Source organism: Calonectris borealis, chromosome 10 (assembly GCF_964195595.1).
Source record: "Calonectris borealis chromosome 10, bCalBor7.hap1.2, whole genome shotgun sequence".
Lineage (NCBI taxonomy): Eukaryota > Metazoa > Chordata > Aves > Procellariiformes > Procellariidae > Calonectris > Calonectris borealis.
In genome coordinates, this window is record NC_134321.1 from 17,398,314 (window position 1) to 17,425,021 (window position 26,708).

Below are 26,708 nucleotides of genomic sequence, written 5' to 3' on the forward strand. Positions count from 1 at the left end.
CCCATCCTGTCCAAACCCAGGGCAGATAAAGCCACAAAGATGTTCGGATGCTGGGACAGAGCCTGGCCAGCGCTGCCCTGGCCAAACTGGGCCATCTGGAGACCCTGTCCTCTCCACCACAGGACCTGATGTGTGCCTGTTGCTCCTGAGGGCCTTTTTTTTTCCCAAAGACCTTGGCATGAATATTCTTTAATTCTTTTCCTTTTGACATTTGTTCTGGACTGCTGCAGGTGTGAATGTCTCGACAACGGGCTGCTGTTTCCTCTGGCTTTTGGTGTTATGCAGTGGCACCCCAGGGCTGAGGACTTGGTAAGTGAAGTAGCCATCCATGGCCACCATAGATGCTGCTACTGTATCATCTAAAAGGTGGGTTGGTTTTCTTTGGGTGGTGGAATCCTTCAATAAAATCAAATGTTCCCATTTCCCACTTTTACAAGTGGGAGTGCAACCACAACATGTTTCTGACTTCATATTTCTCTAAAATGGGTTGTACAAGGCTTCTTTAGTGCCTTGGGCATATTTAGCATCTTTTCTGTGTTCTGCTTCACTTCCGTGCAGAGAAAGAAGAGCTCGTAGTCAAATGCCAAAGAATTTCATGAGAAACAGGTTAAGCGATGCTGCAACTGCTTCAGATTTATAGATCCAAGATCCAGAGCTATGTGGGCAGAAAGGCCGTGCCTGAGGGAGGTATGTATCTTTTCAGGCCCAGTAACTCAAAGGGTCGGGGGAAACGGAGAGCTTTTCAGACACACAAACACCCTTGAACCAGCAGACTGTCGGCCATGGGATGGCAATGCAGGCGGGAGAAGGATGGATGGCTTCCCTGCGAAGCACAATTCATGGGATTGTGTTTATGGCTCCATGGCAGCCTGGATCACACCAGTATTGGTTTGCTGTGGCCATGAGGGACGTCAGTAGGCTCAAGAGCCAACATGTAGGCAGTGAATGCGGACTGGCAGCAGTGTATGGAGCCTCGCACCGATGCCGACCTCAGCGGGGATTTGTGTTCTTTTCCCACTCGCTGGAACCTGGCATGGAGGTGCTGGGAGGTGCAAGTGCCGTCCCCGGGGACCGATCACGACTGCTGTGGGTGCAGCCAGCGCACGCTAAGACTGGCTTGATGCTGCTGGCTGATTTAGGGAGAAAAAAGCTGCAGCTGGCGGTGGGAGAGGTGGGTTCGGACATTTGCCCAAAGCAAAACATCCTGGCAGATAAGGAAAAGGTTTGAAATTGTCAGGTGTTCCACTTGGCTCTGTTCTTCCTTAAGAAAGCAAGTATTTTTTAACCCTGCATGAAGCAACTTTTCAGTTAGAGATATTAATCTTAAAGAAGAAAAAGGAAAAAAGCTGTAAAAGGCACAAATATGCATTTAAACAAAATACATGACCAGTTGCTCCCTGAGAATTGGAGAGCTTGATTGCTTGGGCTGATTCACATTAAGGAAAACTTCTTTTCCTTTTTTTGCTCTCGATTAGGAGTGGGAGCAAAATAATTTCTGGTCCAACTTCAGCACAGTTTGAAATTTGTCTTGTAAAGGTCCTTATTGCTTGGCTGTGCTCCCAGAAAGCGCCATATTGGAGCCTATCCAGTGCCCTACACCACAACAGGCAGTTTTAAACAACAAAGCCAGACCTGTGTAAATTGGAAGCAATTTGGTAATGCTGGAACGAAAGCCAGAGGATTCCCTGTGTATTGAACACAGCTGTCAGTTCCGTAATAACTGGAGAAAAATCCATTTCATTTTTAACCCAATTTCATAGTAGAACAAGCTCCCTCCAAAAACCCCCAGCTTTTAAGTTACAAGGCCTCCAAACAAGTGCGTGCTCTGCATTTATGAACAAAGCAGGAGTGGTTCAGATAAAGTGAACAGGAACATCTCCTGCCCAGAGGACAAAGAGGAAGGAACGCAAGGTTTGATGGTCTGAAAATGAGCCTGTAAAATACAGGCAGGAGAATTACGTGCAGTTCTGCTCTTCTTGGACTTCAGCACAAAGTTAGGAAGCACGTCTCCTGCTGATGTGATAAAAGCTGTGATGAGGTGTAACAGGATGGAAAATGTCTTCTCGGCAGCGGTGTGGGCAACGTACTATGTTATGAAAATTTGCAACTGGCCCGTGCTGACCGAGGAGAGAGGCTGGGACGAACGGTCTAGAATTACAATGGTAAATAGTTGTTTACGTGCATGACATGTCCCAGCCAAATCGGGGCACCCCGAATGTGGTTTTACTCAGGGATCTTATACCCTTCAAGCGTTCAGGTACAGCATGATTTGACGAATCCCTAAGACCCACACTACCAATGGCTAATCATGGGAAAACCTTGCAAAGCAACTTTATTTCTGCAGCATTCTTGCTGGTTGTCTATTGATCCAGATGTCCCTGGAGCCGGTGTTGCTGGAGTTACCTGTGTGTGATGCCGGGAGGGTTTCAAAGGCACGTCAGAGAGGGTAGGATGCCGGTGTTTGTTATCTCGGTTGTTCAGGGGTATCCTTTGTCCCTCATGGACAGCTCTACGCTTCCACACAGCACAGGCCTCGTGCCCAGGGCCAAGCCATCCTTTAACTTAAGCAGGAACAATACCAAAATCTCCAATAAAATTTCACTACCTCCTTACATTGCAGTGTATAACGTGAACTACTATATATTTACAAAGCTAACAGGGTTTCATACTGTAATTATTGATGTAACAGTGAGGGAAGGAGACTTTCATAACACTGGTGAGCGCCCTCAGGGCCAGCCGTGCTCAGAGGAACTGGCTTTCATGGCAAGGCCTGCGAGACCGCTCCCTGCGCTTGCAGCCGGGCTCGCTTTACAGCCTGACTGGCGGGAGGAAGAGGCGGACGAGCTCCCCGCTCCTTACAGCCTGACTGGCGGGAGGAAGAGGCGGACGAGCTCCCCACTCCACCTCCCGGCCTGTAATGGCGGCCCCCTTCAGTCGGTTGGGCAGGCCCCGCCCACAGTCGGAAGTGCCCCCGCCCGCCCCTTCCGGCCCGGCACCGCGGCCCCTTTAAGGGCGGAACCGTTGCTACGGGGCGCGGGAGGCGCGGAAACTGAACTGCGGCGCGCGGGAGGTGTCATGGCCGCCGGCTGCCTGGTGAGGGAGCGGCTGGGCCGGGGCCTGTGTGGCTTGGCGGTTTAGTGCTGCCGGTGCTGGGCTGAGAGGGGGAAGGCCTAGGGGGCTGGGCTGGGGTCTGCTGCGGCCCGGGGGTTTAGTGTCGCTGAGAGGGCGGAGGCTGCTGGGGCCGGGTCGGGGGCGGCCCGGGCCCGGGCCCGTGCTCGTGCTGGAGGGGGGACCGTGGCCTCTGAGGTCGGGGAGAATGTTGGGGGGCCCTGGCGCTGCGGGGGAGGGGGGGTACCTGGGCCCCCTGGGCTCGGGGTTTGGTGGGGGGTGGCACGGTGCAGGGTTGGGGAAGGCGGGGTGTCCTTGATGCTTTGGGGGAGGGAGGAAGACAGGCCTGGTGCCGTGCCGGGGGCGGTCTGGTGCTGCTGGGGCTGGGCTGTGCAGGGGAAGGCCTGGGGGGCGCTGGGCTGGTGGTGGGGGTTGGCAGCTCTGGGTTTGGGGGAGGCTTAGTGCTGCTGGGGTTGGGCTGTGCAGCAGGGGCTGACCCGGACGTGGGCTGTGGGGTGCCCGCATGCAGTTGGGGCTGGGGAGGAACTAGGGGCAGAGTTGGGCTTGGGGGGGCTTAATGCTGCTGGGGGGGCCGGCCCGGGGTCTTGGAGTGCTGTTACAGCTGGGATTGGACTGTGTTTTTGGGGGAACACAGGTGGGGGGGGCTGGTGCAGGTGGGAGGAGGTCTGGATCTGGTGCTGGGTGTTGTGGGGGGAGGTCAGCCCGGCTCTTCTGGGGCTGGCTGCTTGTTTGAGCAGGCTGGGGCTGCGGTCACCTCCTGAGGGGGAGCAGGCTGTGGTGGGGGTTGACCCATCCAAGGGAGGCAGAGGCTGTGTGTGTGAGAGCAGGGATTGAAGGCTGATCAGCCTATTCTGAAGTCTGCACAATTTTCAAGTGTTACAACCTTTTGTAACAGTTCTCTCAGTGTTTTGTGGTTTTTTTGTTGACCTCAGGCTTTGTTTGGCCTTTGCAGTAAGGTGCTGTGTAAGGACATGCTGTGTTCCCCAGACACAGGGGAAGGGTAGTGGGTCAGTCTGTTTTGCTGCAGTTCTGATTCACCTGTCTGTTTCGACAGGTGTGTTAAGTCTTGCAAATTTTCCCTCTGTGCAAACAGTGGCCTCTTGGCTACCCCTGGGCTGAGATGAGCAGCTGTCAGACCAAAGTTGAGCTTGATTGCCTGCTCAGGTGGTCATCGACATGGCTGATCTGCTCCAAAGTCAGCTTTGGGGTCTCTGTACCAGCAGCATGTTGTAAAAGTGCATGAATGATTCATGTGAGTCACCTAAGATCCAGGGGGTTATCAGCTTGGATAATTTGCCTCTTTTAAAGTTTGTCGATACACGTGAAATTCGCATTTTGTTTTGCACGGTGTTCTTATCTCTGTCTGGCTTTTGTGGGATGAATATGTGGCTTGGTTCGCTTGTCATAGGAATAAAATGGTTTTATTGTATGAAGATAGTTCTTAAATCTATGGTGTCTGAACTTTATTGTCTTCTAGGAAGATCCGTCCCTGGAGAGACACTTCAAAGGCCACAGAGATGCCGTCACTAGCGTGGACTTCAGTCTCAATAAGAAACAATTGGGTAAATTGTCTCTCTGTGTTTTGATGGCCAGATGATAAAGAGCGAGCTTCTCTGCTTTAGTTAAATGGAGGGAGCAGTGGAGGTACTGAGCTCTACAAGAGCAAAGAACTTGTTTTCATGATGAAGAGATTTTGGACAATTTCAGGATGAACGTTTCTATGTGCTTTGGAAAAAATCCTGTTGTTGAACCATAGGGGTGGCAGATTGTGTACATCCTGCTAGAGCTTTAGGGGCATCTACCATTGCTTATCATTTCACATACCTGGCTTTCCCATGCAGTCAACTTAAGATAAAACCTTACTTTTTCTTCTCCATCTTCCATTTCTACCCTTTAGACAGCTGCCTGTGGTTATGCCAAGGCTTGTGTCCTAGTTGCTATTCAGGAACTCTCTGTGTATGCATTGAGTAGGAACCAGGAGGGTTTTTGGCTTAGTGAAGTTGCCATTCAGTCTGTGTGGCATGGTGAACGTTGCTTTGGCTCGCAGAGAAGATAAGGCAGAAATGATAGTTTGAGGCAATATACGTGCTAGGCGGTGGGCCCAGTAGGCATGAATAAATAGAAATGCAGCAGTCTAGCAGGTAGTAATCCTGTTCTGGATCTTGCAACCTACACAACTCTCTGGAAGCTTCAAGGAAATGAAAACGAATCAAACTTGTCTTGGACCCCCTCTCTCCCTGCTGCTGTTTTTATTGTTGTCTGCTATCTTTTCCTTTCCACTTCCTGTGTCTTTGATTGCAGAGCAAGAGTTCGCTCTGCTCTGTGTCTGTGATTCTGTTTGTGTATCCCTAAAACTTTATCTCGTCACTGTTTAGCAAGGGTGCTCTGAATGTAATTTAGCATTGCTTTTGAATGGTCTTTCAGAAGTAGCACGGGGACCTTTGCCTCCATCTGGACCATGAAAGGGTTACTCTCGATATTTTTAGTAAATGAGATCAGGTAAGAAAGGGAACAAATTCTAAGAAATTTTTTTTTCCGGTACAGTTGAGTCAATTGTGTGTATTTGACTCTTATGAGATTCTAAAGTTCTTTTTCCCCATTTCCATCCCCCAAAAAACCCAACCAAACCGAGAGTACTTGGTCTCTCTATTCCATTAGATTGCTTGCCCAATCCAGTAACGATAATGGTTACTGCCAATAAGTCACATATAAGCAGTATCATACTGAAGTGCTTTATTGAGGTGTCAGAGCATTATTTTCCTTAAATTTTTTAACATCAGTCCTGGGGAAACTGTGGTATTGCAACTTAATATCCTTGCCAGACAATGACTTAGTGTAGTTATGACTAACATTCAAATCTCTTGACCCTAGGCCGTGTGCTCAATTTGCTTTTACAGTTTTCCCCCCTTAAATTTTTATATCACTAAGGAAAGGTGTTGCCTATGTGAAATACAAAACCAAACAAAACCAACAATTGAACTGACAAATGTCTAAGGATTTTTGTTCCCCTGTGGGAGACATGCATAATGAATCATCCTGTTTGGAATGGGTATATATTAATCCTGAATCAATAGCAGGAAAAGAGATGACTTATTTTTGTGTTGAAATCACTGTGAAATAAAAGGACATTTCCAGCAAAATCTATCTGGTATTTTGCCATAACGCTAATGAACTGAAATATTCTTGTATTTATGATACTGCCGTATCAGAACCTACCATCAAACTGGTGTTGTTTTCTAGGAACATCTTAAGATCTCCCTGGAGATATGCCCCACGTGGCACTTGGGTAGAGAGGTACAGATGCAGCTTGGGTTTGTTGGCAGGCTAAGATGTGTATATTTTGATTTGCCTGTGGAAAATCTACAAAGTTTTCTGTTATTTAGGCATTGAAATTGATTTGAAGGGGTATTTTTACTGTCATTGAGACTTTATGTTGCTGCAGGCCTATGTTTGCTCTTTTACAAATCGCTAGGGTCCCAGCGCTGCAGACTTCACACAATACATCGGGCTTTAAGGGATGAGCAGCTCTTCAGTTTTCACCGTGCAAAAGTGGTGATGGGACCTGAGCAGGGGTGTTTTAGAATGAAGTGGAATTTACACTTGCATTTGGGAAAGTTGTTGCCTGGTATTGCTATCAGGGATTGATACAGCTCCTGTCAGATAGGGAGGGGGATGTAGCTTCTATGAAGTTCAGTGACATGGAGATGTCTGGGAGCTCTCATCTGAGATGTGCTGCTGTCAAGTTGGAGCTGGCCACTGCCTACAGCAAGCAGTGTGTCCTGCCGGGGGTGCAGGGCAAAGAAGGGAGCTGTTGTTGAAGATGGGATCAGTTGTGCTTGCAATGGATGTAGCATGCATACCTGAGTTCTGCCTCCTACTTGTGTGACCCTTTGCTCTTGCTGCTGAGGGAGATCTTGAAAAAGCACCATCTGTCCTGGGGAGCAGCTGCCTTCCTGCAAGTATGGTCTTTGCCCTCTGGGGTCTCCCTCCAGCCCTTTCTCTTCCTTCTTGTCTTTGGAGAGTGCCTTTGCCCTTTTCCTTTCTCGGAAGCCCAAGAGTAAAGGCAAGTTGTGGTGGTGGTTGGTTGGGTTTTCTTTCCACAGGTGAGTATAGGCATGAGAATGGAAGAGCGGGTGTGAGTAGATGGAGGGACCTCATCTCCATCCATAGTTCTTTAAAGCCTCCCATGACTACCACAAAGTCCTACTGACCCCTCCTGCTAATAGCAAACTGAACACTGCTCTTATCTCTTTGCAAGCTTGGATTTTTCATAAATTGTTAAGAACTGCTGAGCTGGCTTTAATCAATGTTTTGCAATGACAAGAGAGAGATATTGGAGGGGCATGTAGCTGGGTTGCCTTTAAGTCACCAGCTGTCACAGGGCTTCTCTGCTTAATCTGTAGTGTGTTACTTGATATTTATCCTGCTGCAGCTGATAGCTGTAACTGCTTCCCAATAAAAAAAGTGATGAGATAACCTCTGTCCGCAGACCTTCTATGTGTTTCCTTAGTGTGTATGTATTTGGAAGAAGTTTTGCAACTTGTGTGGCTTTTGCCTCTGCAGGTATTGCATGAACTGACTCTTGGAAGTAGAATTGTCAGTCCAAGCCAATGCATGACTTTGTTTTGTTTGAATTACTAATGAAATATACAGTATGCAATACCTTGGTGAAGTGCAAAGGACAATGTGCTTGAGATAGCTGGAAGCTGTGATGGTGAACTGAGTGTGAAATGTAGTTTCAGTGTATTTGGAGGAGAACTAATGCAAGTTTGTTTTTGTTTTGTCTCTTTATTTCAGCAAGTGGCTCGATGGATTCGTGCCTGATGATCTGGAGTATGAGACCGCAGATGAGAGCCTACCGCTTTGTGGGCCACAAAGATGCAGTGATGTGTGTTCAGTTTTCACCTTCTGGTCACCTGGTGGCTTCAGGCTCTAGAGACAAAACAGTCCGTTTGTGGGTTCCCAGTGTGTAAGTGTCTATTCCCCTCTGTCTTTCTTTTTGTGTTTTAACCACGGATGGGGATTTCCCCTTGCTGCTTGATAGCAGTTCTCCAGCTCTGGGACTGGGGTCTGTTTTGAAGGAAAGAAAAACCATTTTATGTAGCAGCTCTGACAGAGGAGAGGTAATTTGGTCTTGAAATTGCATTGGAAACAAAACTAAAATCCTTTGCAAGGCTTAAAGTAAGTATTAACTTCCTATGCTAATATAACAAGTCACTAATGTAATTTATCAGTGGTGAATTACTGGATCTTTCTTCCCCTTCCTCCCCCAGTCTGTCCCTCCTCCTAGCAAATTGATCCTTTGTTTCTCTGCCAGTGTTGAGCAAGATTCTGAAACACAAGTTGGGGTTTAGTGATGGAGATACCTGTTCTGTGAGCAGGGTGGAGGTTACTAGCTTGCATGCTTGCTGTAGTCCACAAAACGGTTAGGTATCTTTAATCTTTATTTCTTGGTCTCAAACTAATAGCTCTGTGTTCCACTGATAATAAATGATGGCATATTATTAAGATGAAAGACTACTCTGGATTGTGTATTGACTTTTTTGTGAGCTTGCATGGGATTAACAAGAATTTACTTACCCTTTAAATACCTTAGCCGTCTTAATATATATTTATGAAGTTTCCATTTTTGAGTAGTGTTTAGTTGCCTCAACTCATTAATGCTTGTCAAGTCCTTGACAATCATTGGCTGAGAGACCTCAGAACTTCTATTGTTTTACTCTGCGATGCATTGTTTTAAGTGATATGCCTTCAACAAGGAACACTTAGTTGAAATACAACACAAACAGGAGAGAGCTGCAGAACTGCTTGAAAACTTGCTGCAAGTAATGAGAAGCTTTTTGCAGTCGAGATGCAGAAAAGCAGCTGCCAGCGTTTCCTCTGATCTCTTGGTTCCCACACTAAACAGTGGGATTGTTTTTTCTGAATGGGCGGGCATATATAAAGGTATTTGAGGTTCCTTTGCCTGTGAGATTCTGAATTGCTGCTATCACAGACTAAAGGATTGTGTCCAGAAGCAGACCTGATGGTTGTGGTGGCAAATAAAAGGGATTTAAAAAAAAAAAAAAAAACAAACAAAAAACCCCAAACCAAACAAAACCACAAGAAAAACATATCCCAACTTTAAGATAAACATGTCACTTCAGGAACCTGGGAAAGCATTTCTAGATGTTTTTTTTTGATGAGTTATTCTGGTTATGATTACCCATTGGAAGCTTTATTTGATGATCTGTTAAACCATAAGTAAACTCTGCCATGGTTCTGAAAGTGACTTTTTAAAATCTGTGATAAAAGTGACTTTTAAATATCTATGATAATGTTTGCTAGAGTAATACCCTGCTCTAAGTTAAACTAGTCCCCATTTTCCCCTACCCATTAATCCTCATGACACTCACCTGAAACTATCAGAATACCTGAACTCTTGTAAATGTAAATTCCTAGTGCTCTCTTAATTCAGAACGAGTTACACATCTGGGGCAGATATGCTATTATTCACATGTGACAAAAGCATAGGACCTGATTTTTGGTCAAACTCCAGTTTATCCTTTAGCTACAGAACTGTCTCAGTGCTTTCATAGTGGCGGAGTGACTAAACAGTAAATATGGTAGAAATTGCATAAAGTTAAAACTTAATTTATAGTGCAATAAAACTAAAACATGCAGCTTGTAACTTCAATTATAATTAATTCCAGATTAGTTAAACTTTCCAGAAAGAAATGATCACAATGACATGTCAGCATATATATTATTAAAAGACACAAGGTGGATTACGATTAAAACTTAACCTTGCTGCTCATCAATCTTCTATAAAGAGACTAACGGTGTCATTTTGCTATCTCCAGAGCTGTGCTGCTAACACAGAATGTTGAAAATAAATTTCAGTGTAAACTTGTTAGATTTCTCAGAAGCTAAAGTACAAATTTTAAGAAAGGACTGGGATCTGATGGGAAAACTGAACTTACATGATGTGTTGGGTGGTTCTGTCTTGGTTGCTTAGGGATGTGAGCTCTGTGGTCTAAACTGCAGCTATGGGTGCTGTGTCAGAAAAGGGCCGGTGTGGAAAGGGAGTTGTTATGGTTATGCCGGTTGTGAATACCTCGGTGCATGGCACCTTGAATCTGTGTTTATTTAGTATTCTTTGTCAGTTTACCTTCTCTAGATAGAACAAAAAGAAGAGCCCAGAGGTTGAATCAGGTTTGAGACATTCAGTTTGCCAGTTTTGCACTGTCCTTAAAACGGAAGGGAGAAACTGCCCCATAGTCTGTTTGTGGGCCAGGACTTTATTTCCAAAGAATCTGGAAACTTGCAGTCCCTTTCAAGGGTGATATGTTACTGAAGGAGTTAATGCTATACTGGTGTGTGGACTTCTGTCTTTGGAATTTGTTTTTTATAAGCCATGCTGACAGAATTTTGTAATTTCATGTTTCTGCATGAGTTTTTATCAGACTTGAGGATTTTCTGTGGTTTTGGACAGAAAGAAAACTTTCCTGAGAAGTTACCTTTACTGTTTCTTGCCTTCTGGCAGCTAAAGGATTAAATAAAACCAGGCAGCTCTGACCTTTTCTGAGGAGGGAGGGAATATTGCTGGAAGGTAAATAGTATTTTGATTTTTTGGCCTTTACAGTTTTAGCAGTCCTTAGCCTCAGTGTAAAGCCTGTTAAATCCTAATGGAGAAGGGAGCAAACCACCACGTCTTTCTGTTGTTCTCTTCTGTCTGTGAATGAGGGGCTCCTAGTAGCATAGTACATGCTGGAGATTTATTTTGGACCAAGAGTCCCGTATACCTGTTGGATCTCTAAATATGTTGTGCTTCGGATCTCTAAATATGCCTTGCATTTATTTGCCAGAAGAATGCTTCTTGCATTTATTTGGAAATGATGGGTAAAGAAGAATAACAATACCTTGTCTTTTGTCTTGCCTGGCTGAGTTAATGGTAGCTTGCTCAAAGTTGTACAACATCAGATGTGCTGAATTCAGCTGTGTTACTTCTTGTGTGATGCTGCATCGGAAGCATTCAGCTGGAGCGTGGGCCATTACAGGAATAGCTGTGAGGTAGTTGCCTGCTTGGCTCTGTCTAGATGAATGGTGAAAACGCTTACCTCCCTCCTCACCTGCCTTGTAGCAAAGGGCCTGGAAACATTACAGAAACTCAGCATCTTCTTTCATATTGGTGTTTCCATACATGTTGTTTTAAACGGTTGCACAAATTAACAATAGCATTTTTGCCCCTTTATAGGAAACATGGGTTGTTTCCTGTTGGATTGGGCTCCAGTATTGAACTGGAACAACTGGTTTTAGCTATGTATTCTGCGTAGCTCATGAAGCATGAGTTTGTTTGGGGTTGATCAACATTTTCTTCCTAATGTAAGCGCATGCAGTTCCCATAGAAATGGTGGTTAATAGCACTGCTCAGCTTGTTTTCTGGTACATAATGTCTTTGCTGTCCTGTTGTGCAGTTTTAAAGTATTCTTTCCTTCTGTATAGCAAAGGAGAATCTACTGTCTTCAAGGCTCATACAGCAACTGTAAGAAGTGTTCATTTCTCCAGCGATGGCCAGTCCTTAGTTACAGCTTCTGATGACAAAACAGTCAAAGTGTGGACGGTTCACAGGCAGAAGTTTCTGTTCTCACTTAGTCAACACATAAACTGGGTTCGCTGTGCCAGGTGAGTATGGCTTTCTGACGAATAGAGATAGGGATTTATTCCTCAAAGCAGAGACTGAGCATCATGGTCTTGTGCAGCACACTTCTATTCAGGATGATTCAAGTGTGTATAGTGACTGAAATATATGCTGACCTGCAGAGAGATCCCTCGGATCTCATTTTGTGCTTTTTCAGTGATCTTTGTCAAGCAGACAAATCACTAGGCAGGAAAGCCTAGTGATTTGCTTTTACCTGGTATGGAGACTTTTGCATCTTGAAGTCGCTAACAGAAGCGAAATGAGAGATTTATATTATAATTGTTATTTCAGCTTAGTTACTTCTAGACTTGTCATGCCTCTAATTAAAAATGATCACCTGAGCTCCTTCCAAAATGCTGAAAGTGCTGCCATAATAAAAAAATTATTTCCTGATAACTGTCTCAGATTTGGTTTTCGGTTTTCCATCTCAGTTGTTCTGAGGAATTTTTATATACATGTGTATTTAGGATAAAGCCACAGTTTCTCTGTAGGTGAAAAGTTCATTATAGTTCTTGAGCATGGTGGTGACAGTGACTGGTAGTACTATAGATGCCCACAGCAGAGCAGAAAGAATGTTTTTTCCACTATATATGATGGTGTTCTCTAGTTAGGGACTCAAGTCCTGATCCTGTAAAATTATGCATCTGAAGAGATATATTGATCTCTGTTGTCTTGTACATGAGATTTTGCAATAAGAGCTTAATACATTCTTCTAAGGCACTAGAATGATGAAGCTTCTCTTGCTGCAGCTGTTATCTTGGGAGTAATTGTATTGCTCTGAATGTTTGTGGCAAAAGTAGGAATTGTTTTGAATCAGGGTAGAGAAACAACTTGAGATACACTTAAATTGAAACAAGTAGGACAGGAGATCTTAAGTCAGACTGAAGACTTTCCTGAGATTATTCTATGTGCTTGTGGAATTAGGGATAGTTTGAGGACTTATGGCTTCCTTTTTTTCCCTTCAACTTATAGCAATTGGATTTTTAGTCTTACTGATGCTGGTGTGACTTGAGTGAGGTGTGTTTACCAACATACCTTGACAGCTGGCCAAATCCAGTTGACCCTGTACACCTTTAGTTTGGGGGCATTTCTTAATTGCTGTAACTCTTGTCTTAGATTCTCTCCTGATGGACGATTAATAGTGTCAGCCAGTGATGATAAAACTGTCAAACTGTGGGATAAAACCAGCAGAGAATGTATACACTCCTTCTGTGAGCATGGGGGGTAAGTACTTGGTGGTGCACGAGGACTGACCTCCTTGTGATTGCTGAAATGGGGATGCCTGGTGAAAGTACACCTTGTTTTGTGACTGCAGTCAGAGGTCCTTGTCGTGGCAATCATTTCTACCTCTTAAAACAAAATCATTAGCACCTATTACAAAAGCAGCCAGCAGAGGATGAGATGCAAAAACAGTTCCGAAATTGCTTTGACCTTTTTATCGCTTGTCCAGTTTGGAACATTGAGGCTTATGTTTTGATAACTGTCCAAGACGTCAAGCCTTAGTTTCTTTATGCTTGCTTATTTTTGGAGATGCTTAAATTCTTATTTCTTCTTCTAGCTTTGTTAAGCTTTTTTATTTTGCTCTGAGTTGAGGTAAATTAAAAGATCAAAAGTGTACTGACAGATTGGTACTTGGATGCTTTGTTTCATTCTGAAATTTTTGAATAACAAAGTTATTCCAAAACCCACTTTGTATTCAGAAAAAGAGCTGTTGAATTGGGATCTCTTTTCATGAAGAATATTGAGCCACAGCAAAACTTAATTTGTCCAGAAACACAAACCAAGTCCTTAGAGAACTGAGACTGGAATCTTCCTAGTTTCTTGTTGCATTGAATTTTTAAGTACAAAGTTTTGTTCTTTCCAGGTAATATACAATGATATTAAGACAAATTCAGACAGCATTATTTTTTCCAGTGCTTTTAAGAATATAACTTATCCGAACAACCAATTGAAATCTCTCTGCTTTCTCAGCATTTGTTACAAGAATACTCAAAGGGTAAATAATTTTATCCAATTTCTTGCGTGGATAGGGTGAGGAGTTACAAGGTGCTCTTCGCTGAAGGCTTTACTGTACTTGTGTGTTCAAAATAAGAGTTGATTCCGCAAAAGTCCAGAAAGGAATTTGGTTTCAGCCTCGCTGCTTTCTAAGTGGCAACATAAGATTTCAGGCACGAATTCAGTAAGTTCCATTTTAAAATTAGTTAAGAGTAACAGAAGAAAAATCTGTTCAGTCTTGTACACACCACTCTAGAAATCCTGTAATTTAATAGAAGATGTATATTATGCAAACATTGAATGAACACTTGAAAATGTTGTTGTGACAGTCAGATCCATCAGACTTCAGGAGGCTTGTATCTACAGCTCCTACTCCTGTAATGCAAAACATTGAAGACAGTATGCTTAGATATAATCCTGCAGTCTACTTGGGGTTATAAGCAATGTCTTAAGAGAAATTTAGCAATATGAATTTTCAGGTTATTTCCTCCTTTCTATAATGTTCAATGCATCATGATGTAGCTTCCCTTCTTGAAAAGACCTTTTTGATCTTTAGCAAGAATTGAATGTAAACAGTGGGATTTAACTGCAATTTACAGGTTTGTGAATCATGTGGATTTTCACCCCAGTGGTACATGCATTGCTGCGGCTGGTACAGATAACACAGTGAAGGTGTGGGACGTTAGGATGAATAGACTTCTTCAACATTATCAAGGCAAGTTAAGATCTTAGAAAAATCAGACCTTTCCACATCTTGATATTAATTGCTTTGAAGTCCAAGGACTGTTTCTCCAACACCTGCTACTTTTCCAGAAAGCCACTGGCTTAGGCCTGCCAGTGGAAGCCTTTTTCACCAAACATCATGCTTTGCTTTCTGTTAGCTCCAAGACTGAGTCTCACATTGGTGAGAAACACCTCTGTTCTGATTTCTTTCTCTGTCCACCATCAAAAAAGGTGAAAAAGCCCCAATGCTGACACTGTCTCATGTTGCAGGTGTTATCTGTGATGCCACTTGGCTCGTATTCGCTGTTCTTGAGTAAACGATATGCAGTAAAAAGGATGTGGCCTTTGCCTCCGAATAAGCCTATAGGAGGAGTCAGATGCTTTCCAGCAAAGCAAAGGGTCAAGTTCTTCGTGAGAAAACTAGGAAAAGTTAACAAAAGAGGAAAATCAAAATCAAGCAATTGCAATTCTATACCATGATCCGTGTTTACAGTTCTTTCTCCAGTATCTACTTTGGTTTTCAGCTTCCAGAATTGGCTTTGACCTTGTTATGACTTGTCCAGGTTGGCTTGTTCTTTGGTAGCTAGCTTTTATATTTAGGAGTCTACATTTTTCTTTTTTTTTTTCACCCTTACGTTCAAAATGGTATCTCCTCCCGTTACGTGTTCTTGTCAAACTGATTAGTGCTGCCATTTGTGTAGAAAAGCGTCCTTTCCCATTCCTGCAAGCTTCTTTGAGTTTTATCGTACTGTTTTGTGCATGTTAGTTGCTTAGGCCTAAACATGGCTTTTATTTTCTTTACTATTAACAGTTTTTAGGACTGCTGTAGTATATTTGCATATATACTCAAGCACTGTTTCCAGTATAGATAGCTTATTAAACTTATAAAACTTATTAAACTTGTTAGCTTTTCATGAAGACTGCTTCTGGTGTGCTAGTAAAGCAGATCAGAGATATGGGGCTGGAACTTGGTGTATTGTTCTTTCTGCCATCCACATCAGATACTGTCAGTTCCTGCTGCGACAGCCTCGCAGCTGAATGCCAGGCAGAAAAGACAGAGTAGTAAAATAGTTTGCAGTTGATTCCTGCTGACTTTGCAAGTTGAGAGACAAAAATTGAGTTCTAAATTAAAGCTGTTGGTCCTCCTGGCTTTATGTAACTAGAATTATTTTTTAAAGTGCTTTTGACTGTGTATCCCTTTACTCATAAGGCAATGAAAGAATTTGCATAGTCTCTCAATACAAGTTCTCCAGTTTCCCTTGATATAGAAAGGCATAGAAAGTGTAGCAATATTTAAGGAGCAGAGTTGTTCTGTTTGTCTTCCTTCACAGCAACCTGTGAAAGACTAGACTGCTTCTGATAGGTAAGAGCAATGGGAGTTACTTATCTTGAAGCAAATGCAGATTGTCTGCAGAGAAGCTATTAAGATTATGGAAGTCCTTAGGGTTCCATTAAAAAGTAAATAAAAGCTCCCCAAAAAGAGGTTGCTGTGGAGTGGGAACAGTCTGCAAACTTCAGAATCCTTTCGTAATTCTGCTGTGTATAGAGTGCTGTTCTTTTGCTCTTTGCATATAGATGGAAACACCATTATGATCAATTGATCTGACTGTTAAGCACTGATGGTGACACCACCATCATTGGAACAGGGTTTTTTCTTGGGTACAAAAAAAAATCATATTTCTAGCATCAGCTTCCTGCACCTGGATTGTTTTATTCCTGGCTTCTAAATGTGAGGTCCGTCTCTCAAGTGTATTCTCCCTGCGTAGTCAAGTTGAGCACTCTTTGAACTCTTTCAACTGTAAATCTGCGTAAGCTCCTTGAACTCTCATATAATATGATTTATTTATTTTGTTTCTTTGGTTATTCTTATGGACCCACAATCACTTCCAGTTCTCGTGATAGTTAACTATAATCTAATGGAAATCAAACCTTTTAAGGACTGTTCATCAGTATTGATCATTACAATGATGAATGTTGAAGTGAGTCTTGTGTGTAATAAGTATTGTTAACTTTTGACCCATACCAAAACTTGGAAATGCCTCTCTGAAGTCTTGTTGCTAAAATAGGTAGCATGTTTAAATACTTGAGCAGTGTCAGATTGTCCTTTAACATACTTTATCAGCTTTTCAACAGTAGCAAGATCTACAGTACGTGTTTCCAGCCACAGTATAACTTGGCTCTAAAATCATCTCTTCCTGCTTTCCACTTACTGCTATTAAATTGTCTGAATCTAATGTGGTTTAGGTTTGGCTGCCAGGTTTATTTTTTGTGTCTTGGAGTTATATATTTCCCCTGTATCCCACGCTTACTGAATAGCATTTTAGTCTGACACCCTTGCTATCAAAGTGATCTTTTCCTGTTTTGAGTGTTATTTTTAACAGCTACTGTGTAAATTCTAATTGTGTATTAAACTTTGGACTAGAAATAGAAGAAAAGCTTCTATAGGTATGTCAGTGATAAAAGGAAGACTAGGGAAAATGTGGACCCTCTCCAGAAGGAAATGGGAGACCTGGTTACCTGGGACATGGAGAAGGTTGAGGTACTCAACGACTTTTTTGCCTCAGTCTTTACCAGCAAGTGCTCAAGCCACACCACCCAAGCCGCAGAAGGCAAAGGCAGGGACTGGGAGAATAAGAACCGCCCACTGTAGGAGAAGATCAGGTCTGAGACCATCTAAGGAACCTGAAGGTGCACAAGTCTATGGGACCTGATGAGATGTGTCCGCAGGTCCTGAGGGAACTGAGCGGAGGAAGTTGCTAAGCCACTGTCCATCATATTTGAGAAATTGTGGCAGTCTGAAGTTCCCACTGACTGGAAAAGGGGAAATGTAACCCCCATTTTTAAAAAGGGAAAAAAGGAAGACCCAGAGAACTACAGGCCAGTGAGTCTCACCTCTATGCCTGGCAAGATCATGGAGCAGATTCTCCTGGAAACTATGGTAAGGCACATGGAAAATAAGGAGGTGATTGGTGATGGCCAACATGGCTTCACTAAGGGCAAATCATGCCTGACAAATTTGGTGGCCTTCTATGACGGGGTTACAGCATTGGTGGATAAGGGAAGAGCTGCTGACGTCATCTATCTGGACTTGTGCAAAGCATTTGACACTGTCCTGCATGACACCCTTGTCTCTAAATTGGAGAGACATGGATTTGACGGATGGACCACTTGGTGGATAAGGGATTGGCTGGATGGTCGCACTCAAAGAGTTGCAGTCAATGGCTCGATGTCCAAGTGGAGACCAGTGATGAGTAGCGTTCCTCAGGGGTCGGTATTGGGACCGGCGCTGTTTAACATCTTTGTTGGTGACATGGACAGTGGGATTGAGTGCACTCTCAGCAAGTTTGCCGACGACACCAAGCTGTGTGGTGCGGTTGACACGCTGGAGGGAAGGGATGCCCTCCAGAGGGACCTTGACAGGCTGGAGAGGTGGGCCTATGCGAACCTCATGAAGTTCAACAAGGCCAAGTGCAAGGTCCTGCACATGGGTCGGGGCAATCCCAAGCACAGATACAGGCTGAGTGGAGAATGGATTGAGAGCAGTCCTGAGGAGAAGGACTTGGGGGTGTTGGTTGATGAGAAGCTCAGCATGACCTGGCAATGTGCGCTTGCAGCCCAGAAAGCCAACCGTGTCCTGGGCCACGTCAAAAGAAGCATGGCCAGCAGGTGATTCTCCCCCTTTACTCCACCTGGAGTACTGCGTTCAGCGCTGGGGCCCCCAACGTAAGAAGGACATGGACCTGTTGGAGCGAGTCCAGAGGAGGGCCACAAAGATGATCAGAGGGCTGGAGCACCTCTCCTATGAAGACAGGCTGAGAAGGTTGGGGTTGTTCAGCCTGGAGAAGAGAAGGCTCTGGGGAGACCTTATAGCAGCCTTCCAGTACCTGAAGGGGGCCTACAAGAAAGCTGGAGAGGGATTTTTTTTACAAGGGCGTGTAGTGATAGGACAAGGGGTAATGGCTTTAAGCTGAAAGAGGGTAGATTTAGATTAGATATAAGGAAGAAATGATGGTGGTGAGGCACTGGAACAGGTTGCCCAGAGAAGCTGTGGATGCCCCATCCCTGGAAATGTTCAAGGCCAGGTTGGATGGGGCTTTGAGCAACCTGATCTAGTGGAAGGTGTCCCTGCCCATGTCAGGGGTTGGAACTAGGTGATCTTTAAGGTCCCTTCCAACCCAAACCATTCTATGATTCTATGAAATAGTCATAAAAGTCAGAGACCTAAAATTGCGGTGGTAGCTGTATGCAGCCACTTCATGCACCTGTGACTGCAAACTGATGCATTTGTGACATGTTCTGGAGATGTGTTTGTAAGCCTTGCTCTTCCGATGGTTTATACACTTGCCTTTTGGCTAAATCAGATTTAGTTTTGTGGCTCTCCCATGTGAAGCTGCCATCTCAGTCCCACTAGAGGGCATCTCTTCCCTCAGTACGTGCTTATGCTGCCTGATTTCAAGGGAATCCATTTTAAAGATTGAGTTGCATCAAGGAGTTAATAGATAAGTAGCCCTGCCACAGACTCTTGCGTGTTAAAGTTGGGTTGTTTTCCAAAACTGATTAGTCTTTTAGCAGTGTTGCTCTTGTTGCCAGGGCTTGTTCCAACTGTGACATTTGTAAATGAAAGTTGGAAGTAGAGAGCAAACTGCAAAACCTTTTGTATAGTGTGGTTTTTGTGGGTTTTGTTACTTTTTTTTTCCTTTTTTAGCAAAGTAAAGTATGCTCCGGTCACGTTTACTGTACAGGAGAACAGACAGATGCTTTATTCAATCTTCTACTTGGTGCTAGCTTTTTTGTACAGCAGATCATCCCCCTACAAAAATGGCCAATGTTTATTGCCTGACATTTTTTTCCTGTGCAAAGTTGTGTGGGGGGCATCTTTGTTGCAGGTCTATGGAAACAGCTCTAATCTTTTTTTTTAATTGCTGTTTAAAAAGAGCAATTGGCACTTCTATACAGTTCAGCTGGGTCTGGATGGTGGTTATCTGTTCACTGGGGACTGTGGCTGTGTCAAGTCCATCCTAATTTATCTTCTGACTGGTGGTTACTAAGAAGTTACATTCACTGATGACATAAAAGTAGTATTGCCAGACTTGGAACAGCTATGTTCAGTCACTCTGTAGGCTGGCATGACTCTATTTTAGTAATTAACCCCCCAGTATGAGTCCCGTAACTGGCTGTTATTCTTCTAGGGCTTGGCTGATGGAAGGGTAGGTTTGTAGCAACAAGTCACTGGGAGATGCCACCTTGTACTGCACCAGATTTACTGTTTACAACGTGAAATAAAGTGAGGTTGCAGGATGTGTTGGCAAGTTTTTGGAGAGGTATTGTGAATGGTCTTGTGGGAGGTGTGAACTGTTTTGGCAGAAGAGAGATGAAGTTTTCTCTGAGCTTATGACAGCTAAGAACTCCTTGGGCACAGAAGCAGTGACTACTTGTACAGCCACAGTCTGTGTGATTTCTTTCCATTATGAAAAGGTTTTTTGGTGAAATTGGAAATGCTTTATCTGGAACTTGGAGGATATATCATTAACTTTGTCTATTTCTGGTGTGATTCCTTTCAGGACTTGCCTTAGTTGACAAAATATGTTTGCCTTTATCTGAATATAGACACTAATGGGGTGAGGAATATGACAAATCACTCGGAATAAAATTTTCAAAGGAGAAATGTATTTAGCGCTCTTTCAGGAGGGAAAAAACTCTACGTAGGCTTTTTCTCCTTTAATACATAATGTAATACAGGGCTGGGAGGGTAGAGGAAGATCTAGCTGTGTGATAGAGGCAGTATTCACCAACAAGAATAACTGTTTAGAAGTTACCTGTGTTGAGTTAATGTTTTCTTCTGTGTTTTTTAATAGTCCAGGTAAAGAAGAGTTATGTTCTCAGAACTTAAGCTCAGGTATCTACCGTTTCTGAGAGTTTAAAAAGTAGATGCATTCTGTTTTACAATTAAGCAAGGTTATTTCAGATTTCTGCTTCAAATCTGCATCTGCAAAAGATAATATTTGATTCTAGTGTCTTTAAAATTGTATTTTGAGGGTTTTTTTAACATGCAGTTTGGATTTGGAATGTGCAGTAGACTCTCAAGGGAATATAAATTTAGTTGGGGGGGATGTACTAGTAGTACTGGATTTGAGATACCAGAACATTTGGAGGGCACATAGTATAATTAGGAATAATTGGATAGTTAAAACCCTCTTCAAGCATAGTCTTAATATTCTGTAATGTCACATATGTTCAGAAAGCTGTGCATATGTAAAGTACTGCATGTTCTCATAAATAAATATGTTCAATAGCCTATTTTGTAAAAGTTCGGGGAGGGGAAAAAAGCCCTGCATTAGGTAGATGTTTAATGTTACAGTGAACTTAAAAGTGTAGTTTGACTTTTTTCTTAGAGCATTTTCTTTAACTCTTTTCAAAAATAACTCTTAGGCTTCATTGTCATGCAGGAAGGATTGCTTTATTGGAAATTCACACTTGATAGTTTGTCTATTCATACTTGTTTTAAATTTTTGGTGTGGTGAATTGGATGGCTGAAGGAATAATGCTTATACTGGACCATTTTCAAGTTGCTGGTAAATCTTTCCTAGTTTCTCTGAAGCCTAGTCTTGGTTAGAGTTGGGTAGTGAACCAAAAGAACCTGTGCAATGCCAACTTTGAGTTTGTCTTTCATCATAATTTCAGTCTTCTTAATGTACCAGCATATAGAGTTTATTCTAGAATCACTTGGGAGCGAGAACAGCAGCTCCACAGTAGTAAAATCTATCAATGTCCAGCGCTCTCTCAGAATCATATAGCTCTCTTGCGCATATAGTTACTTTTTGGGGTTACGCTGGAAGCTTTTGTAGTCTTAAATCTCCCAGAATAATTGGCAAAGCTTCCTTTTTCCTTTCAATAAAGTAGTGCCTATTTTTACAAGAATTGAATACTGCCCTTGTTCCCAATGCTTTGAAGAGTTTTTGTGGAATGTTTCCCCCATAATAATTTTCCTGTTAAACTTTATAACAGAAAATTGGAATGTGCTTTTACTTTATTTTATTCTTTTGCCTTGGGCTTATGTAAACTGGTCTCGGTGATTATGTACGTTTTTTCCATCTTTAGTGCACAGTGCTGTGGTAAACAGTCTTTCCTTTCACCCCTCTGGAAACTATCTGGTTACTGCTTCCAATGATTCAACTCTTAAAATTCTGGACTTGCTAGAAGGAAGACTTCTGTATACTCTTCATGGTCACCAGGTGAGACAAAGCCTTTTATACAGTAACGTACAAACCCATAACAAACTGGGCAAATTTGTGCTTGAGCCTCTTCATGGCCAAAAATCTTTTAAAAACTTCCTTGCATAAAATGATGATGATAGTACTAATAATAATCTTTGGGTTCATGACTGTTTTGAAGGGAGGGCCTATGGAGAGGGAAGGAGGTAAGGCAGGAATGGAGAAATGAGAAAACAGGACAGAAAGGGAGCTCCAGTATTGAGGATGCAAGTCTAAGTCCTAAGGGGCACAGTCAGAGCTGCACTCCAGACCTTAATCCTGGGTCTGTCGTGCACTCTCTGTACCACAGCTCTTACTCCCTCTCTAGAGTGGTGCAAATAACACTTGGGCCCCTGACTTAAGTGTTATGAAGATAAATGCTATTCACCTGACAGGAGACTTAGGGACAGTAGTGGTACAATGGAGGAAATATATTTTGGGACGTGATTTGGGAACATGTTTCCATTTTGTTAACAGTCTAAATTAAATAATTGAAGGTGATAAATGCTGCTGATTGGTTAAGTTTAACTGATTGACCTATTAGTATTATGCTGCTGGATGTGTTGCTTGTAAGGTTAATTATATGAATGCTTGGAGCTCTCTTTATAAATGTTAAATGAAAATAAATAGACTAATTTCATTGTCCATGCTGAGTGGGGCTCAAAGGCATGAAAAAGCACACCTGCTTTAAAGGTTTCCTTTCCAAAGGAACAAAGAGAACAAATTCTTAATCCACTTGTCTCTCTGTTTAAAATGGGGGCTGAGTCTTAAAGCATCAAAATTAGCTGGGGAAAAATCACAGTCTGAAGCTGTTGGGGGTGGTGGAGATGGTTCTGGGCAATAATGGTAGCTGTGTAAGCTGCAGAACTGATAATTCTGGCTTCTTGTTGCTTTATGTTTAGTGACTACCTTGTCTGATGTCAAAAAGGTCAAGTTTGTTCTGTAACTTCTCTTATACTATGTGTTAATAAACTTTTCTCCTTTTTTGTAATATTAATGGAAAAATAGGACAACCTCGTACTTAAAGCTCTACTTCATGGGAAGATCTGATTAAAACTGACCAAAGGGTTCAAATGCTGAAAAGAATGAGGGAAAGATAATAAATGCTGTCTATCCTAACACCTCAACTGCATAAAACTTTCTTTCTTTGAAAACTGGACTAAGTGGATACTCCTGTCAGATAGAGGATGCAAAGCTTCTAACTGTTGTCCTAATCTCATTTTCATATTTGTCTTTTGTGTTAATTGGCCAAGCGAGTGCTTAGGAAGTAGCTTTCTGGAAAAGGGTAAGTGTGGAGGGACAGTGGATCTTTGCACCTATCATCCTTGCCTCAGGAAGGGATGTACCTGGTTATTGTTCAGCAGCAGGCTGAACCTGCTTTCCATTTTCCTCTGTTCTGAGCTGTAGGCTGCTCCTCGACAAGTCCAGTAGCACAAAAAAAGTTTTGCTTTGAATGAGAGTCCAAAACTCATTATGGTGATGGAGGTCTTTAGAATTGGACAATAGAAAGTCCCGTTAGGCTGATGCTGCACTTAACTCAGGGCTTCTACAAAACAGTTGGTTTGTGAATCATCTGTTCAGAAGTAGATTTAAACTCTGTATCATTCCCCCCTGCACACACTGTTTCAGATCAGTTAGATGTCTGCCACTCTCAGCTAGGCATCTCACTGACACTGGAAATGCTTTGACACTGGCACAGCTGAAGGGTAGGTGCCGTTGTGGGATTACACCTCCTTTGGTTTGGAAACAAGTAGAAGTATAAAGGTGGCTGGTAGTGCTTTCTGGTCGTCTTTCAGGGTATTGCACTGAGATGGCTGTGCAACCAGTCCTGGCATAGCCCTGGGCAGGCATTCCCTCTGCTGGCATGTGCTGTATTGTTGTGGGTTGGTTCTTTTAATGCCTGATTTGACAGGCATTATAATAGGCATAATTTTGCTTTTCCACTAAAAGTATGTGGTAACCTGTGCTTCATTCATAGTAAGCAACCAGCAGTGACAACAGGCCCTGCTTTCACCAGAAGCTGCTGGGGTGGATTTCTGCACTGGCTGCTTCTCTAGCCTGCTCTGCTCATAGATAAACACAGGCTACTTAATATTGAGGGCTTTTTTTTTTTCCTCGAGCCTCGCTGTGATTTCTGCCAGTATCTCCAAGTAGCTAAAAATGAAGTGAGTGTGGATTTTTTGGTCATTAAGTAGATTTGCCTTTTTAAGTGCGGGCTATAGGTTAGTCACCAAATGAACAGCCTGTTCTGAAGACATTCTTGAGTTGTGACTGTGGGTGAATATGCTGGTTGAGACTTTGTTCTTACTCTGACAGCTGACTGCTGTTATGTTGTTCTGGGAAGGCTGCATGCAAGTGGACACTTAAAGGAAAAAAAACGTAAGGTCCTTTAGACATACTTTGACGCAACTGCCGGAGTGCCAGGAATTTGTTAGCAGCTGATTAGCTGTAGTTTACGTAGGGAGGATTGCCAAGTTTACATTGCTGTCTTTAATTGTAATGTAGCTGGCCCCCTTGTAGCAGAAGGATCGTTAGAGACAGGAGTTTGCAGCTTGGAGCTGACATCTTGCAGCTGCAAAATATCATTCTGTATTGTGCTGCATATTTTAGTTCTGGAGTGCTTCAAGCTGTGAAGTACTCTTGCCTAATTCCATACAGATGAGACACCAGGTTGGTATGTAGGTTCACCTCTGGTACTGAATCATAGTTGAGGAACAGAATGTTTTGGGGCCTGTAAGTCCCCTCCGGAGAGTTGCTAGAGGAGAGCAGGTATGTACACAGTGCCTGTCTGCCCTTTGGGGCACTTTGGTTAGAGCATTTGCAGACTGACTTCCTTAGTGGAATGGAAGTTCTCAGTAAATACTTAGGAAACATCTGCGTGGTTATGTTTACAAATAGGAAGACAGAAAATGCAAAGTTATGTTTCTCCAAGCAACCTTGACTTGAACCATGAAGTAGCTGCCTTCCGCCTACCTGGGTGGCATAAGTGCTCTAAAGAGCAAGGTATTCTGAGCAGGTGCACAAGAAACAAATGTGCTCCTTTATTGTCTGCTACCAGCTCCACCTAGGTGTATTAAACATCCGTGCAGGCCTAGTCATCTTTGAAGGGTGTGAGGACATATCAGGGCTGCACAGAACTGGACCAGCAAAGGGAGAGGAAAAGTGTGTTGCAAACAACAAGCAATTGATTTTAGATTAGCATTAAAAGGAAATATGAGTGTTCTGGTTTTTTTTAACTGAAGCTTTCAGGAGTTAAAAAGCTACTGAAGATTTAATTATAAGGTGCCAATATAAATTTTCCCTATGTTAGCTGTAGCCCTTACTCCCTGGGGAAGGAAGGTGCAGGCATGACAGTCTTGCTCTGTGTAGTGATACAGGAGTTTTTCAAAGCTCAGGGGACTGAGACTTGTGACTTCTTGTCAGAGGTGTTCTGCATGAAAACATCCCTTGTTGCCATTGCCATCTCTGTCCCCTGTGCTTTTCTCCTTGGTTCCCTTTCACTCTCCCTTTCTCTCCTTCGTGTTATCACCCCCATTGTGCATTTCTAGGAATCTGCCCTTTTATCTAAACACTTTTATTGTCCTTACCATTAGAGATGTGGATTCTTTCCACAGCCCCTATTGCTTTCCACCCCATCCCCACTTGAGGACAATACTCAGCTCTGTTCTGTACCTCTTGATTTGCCGGTGTGCATCTCAGACCTCATCACCACTTGTATCTCCTTTTTCTCTTTGCACTAGTTAATCTATTCCAGGAGAGTTTGACTGAATGTACTGGCTCTATCTTCCCACTTCTACATCTCCATTTGTGGGCAGCGGAAGAGGAAGCTCTCCTTTAAATCAACTATTCGCATCCTCTAGATATGCCTTGTTCTAGCTCTTGGCACCTCCTTTACTCTTATCTGGCTCTTCTCTGGTATGCATTAGTCTCTCCAAGGATTAAAAAAAAAAAGAAGAAAAATCTACTGGCATCCTTGACCTCGCTTGTCTCTCCAGCTACCCTCCTCTCTGCCTCTCCTTTCATCGTGCAGAGTGAACGTCACGGAACTACTCTCCTCTGGTTTATTCCTGGACCCTCTCCAGCCTGGCTCTTGTTTCTTTTGTTATGCTGAAGCCAAAATGTTATCTCTGTTCCTAACTGAAGCTCGCAAGTCTGGCCTCTCTTGATTTGAATTGACTGTTGATGTTGGCCCTGTTGTTCTTGAAGTTGTGTGCCTTTTGTCCTCCAGCGGTTCTATGGGGGAGGAAGTGATGTTCAAGAGGGCTTTCTCTGTGACTGTCCACTTATTATTTATAGATGGTACACATTCATTTGCTATCTGCATGCAGGTATGACTGTTTGCTCCAGGCGTATTTCCATTTCTCCAAACTAAACTCTTGGCCTTTCTCTTAAGTATTTATTTCAGAGAGATCTATTTTTAGCTCCACCTTTGAAAGCTTTGTGTTCAGGGATGCTATTCCTGTTGTCTCTTGTCATCCCTGTGTCAACTGTTACCGATGCTATTAGCATCCCACCGGTCACTCATTCAGTGTTGTAATCCGTGTCCTGGCTTTGGATCCCATCTCTCTATACGATGAATGCATTCAAGCCATTCAGAATAGTTCTGAACATCTCTTTCTAAGGCCACGCTTAATGTTTTGTGTAAGCTGATCAACCTGCGGATTGCTAGGGCCATAAAGGTCTTGTGATCACTAGCCTCCTTCTGTAGGAAGTGGGAGAAGAAGGAAAAGGTATAATCACTGTCTCTGGGGGGTAGTCTGCACATAAATTAGATTGTGTAACGTGCTGTGCTTCACCCTTCTTACCTACGTGTGCAGCTAGAAGTGGGATTTCACCTGGTGCTTCAGCTACCGTGGCATGGCTATCTGACCTTGCCTGAATCTTGTTCATTGGGAACGCTGCTGCGAAGGACGAGGTTTGATCCTGTTATC

At 43.1% G+C, this 26,708-nt stretch overlaps 1 protein-coding gene across 4 annotated transcripts in view; it reads left to right on the forward strand.

Annotated features, from left to right (window-relative positions):
* Window positions 1–247: 247 nt before the first annotated feature.
* The window catches only part of POC1A (POC1 centriolar protein A), a 64,528-nt gene continuing 38,067 nt past the window's right edge, over window positions 248–26,708 (forward strand). Inside the window, exons 1-8 of one of the 4 annotated variants that reach the window (XM_075159173.1) lie at window positions 248–309; window positions 559–687; window positions 4,607–4,691; window positions 7,927–8,098; window positions 11,614–11,793; window positions 12,926–13,033; window positions 14,404–14,519; window positions 21,626–21,759. In XM_075159173.1, coding sequence (XP_075015274.1) covers window positions 658–687; window positions 4,607–4,691; window positions 7,927–8,098; window positions 11,614–11,793; window positions 12,926–13,033; window positions 14,404–14,519; window positions 21,626–21,759 — 825 coding nt within the window. In that variant the 5' untranslated portion in view covers window positions 248–309; window positions 559–657. Of the gene's footprint in view, window positions 310–558; window positions 688–2,870; window positions 3,094–4,606; window positions 4,692–6,412; window positions 7,089–7,926; window positions 8,099–11,613; window positions 11,794–12,925; window positions 13,034–14,403; window positions 14,520–21,625; window positions 21,760–26,708 lie in introns of those variants that run through there. The other 3 variants (XM_075159174.1, XM_075159176.1, XM_075159175.1) reach the window with 3 other exon arrangements.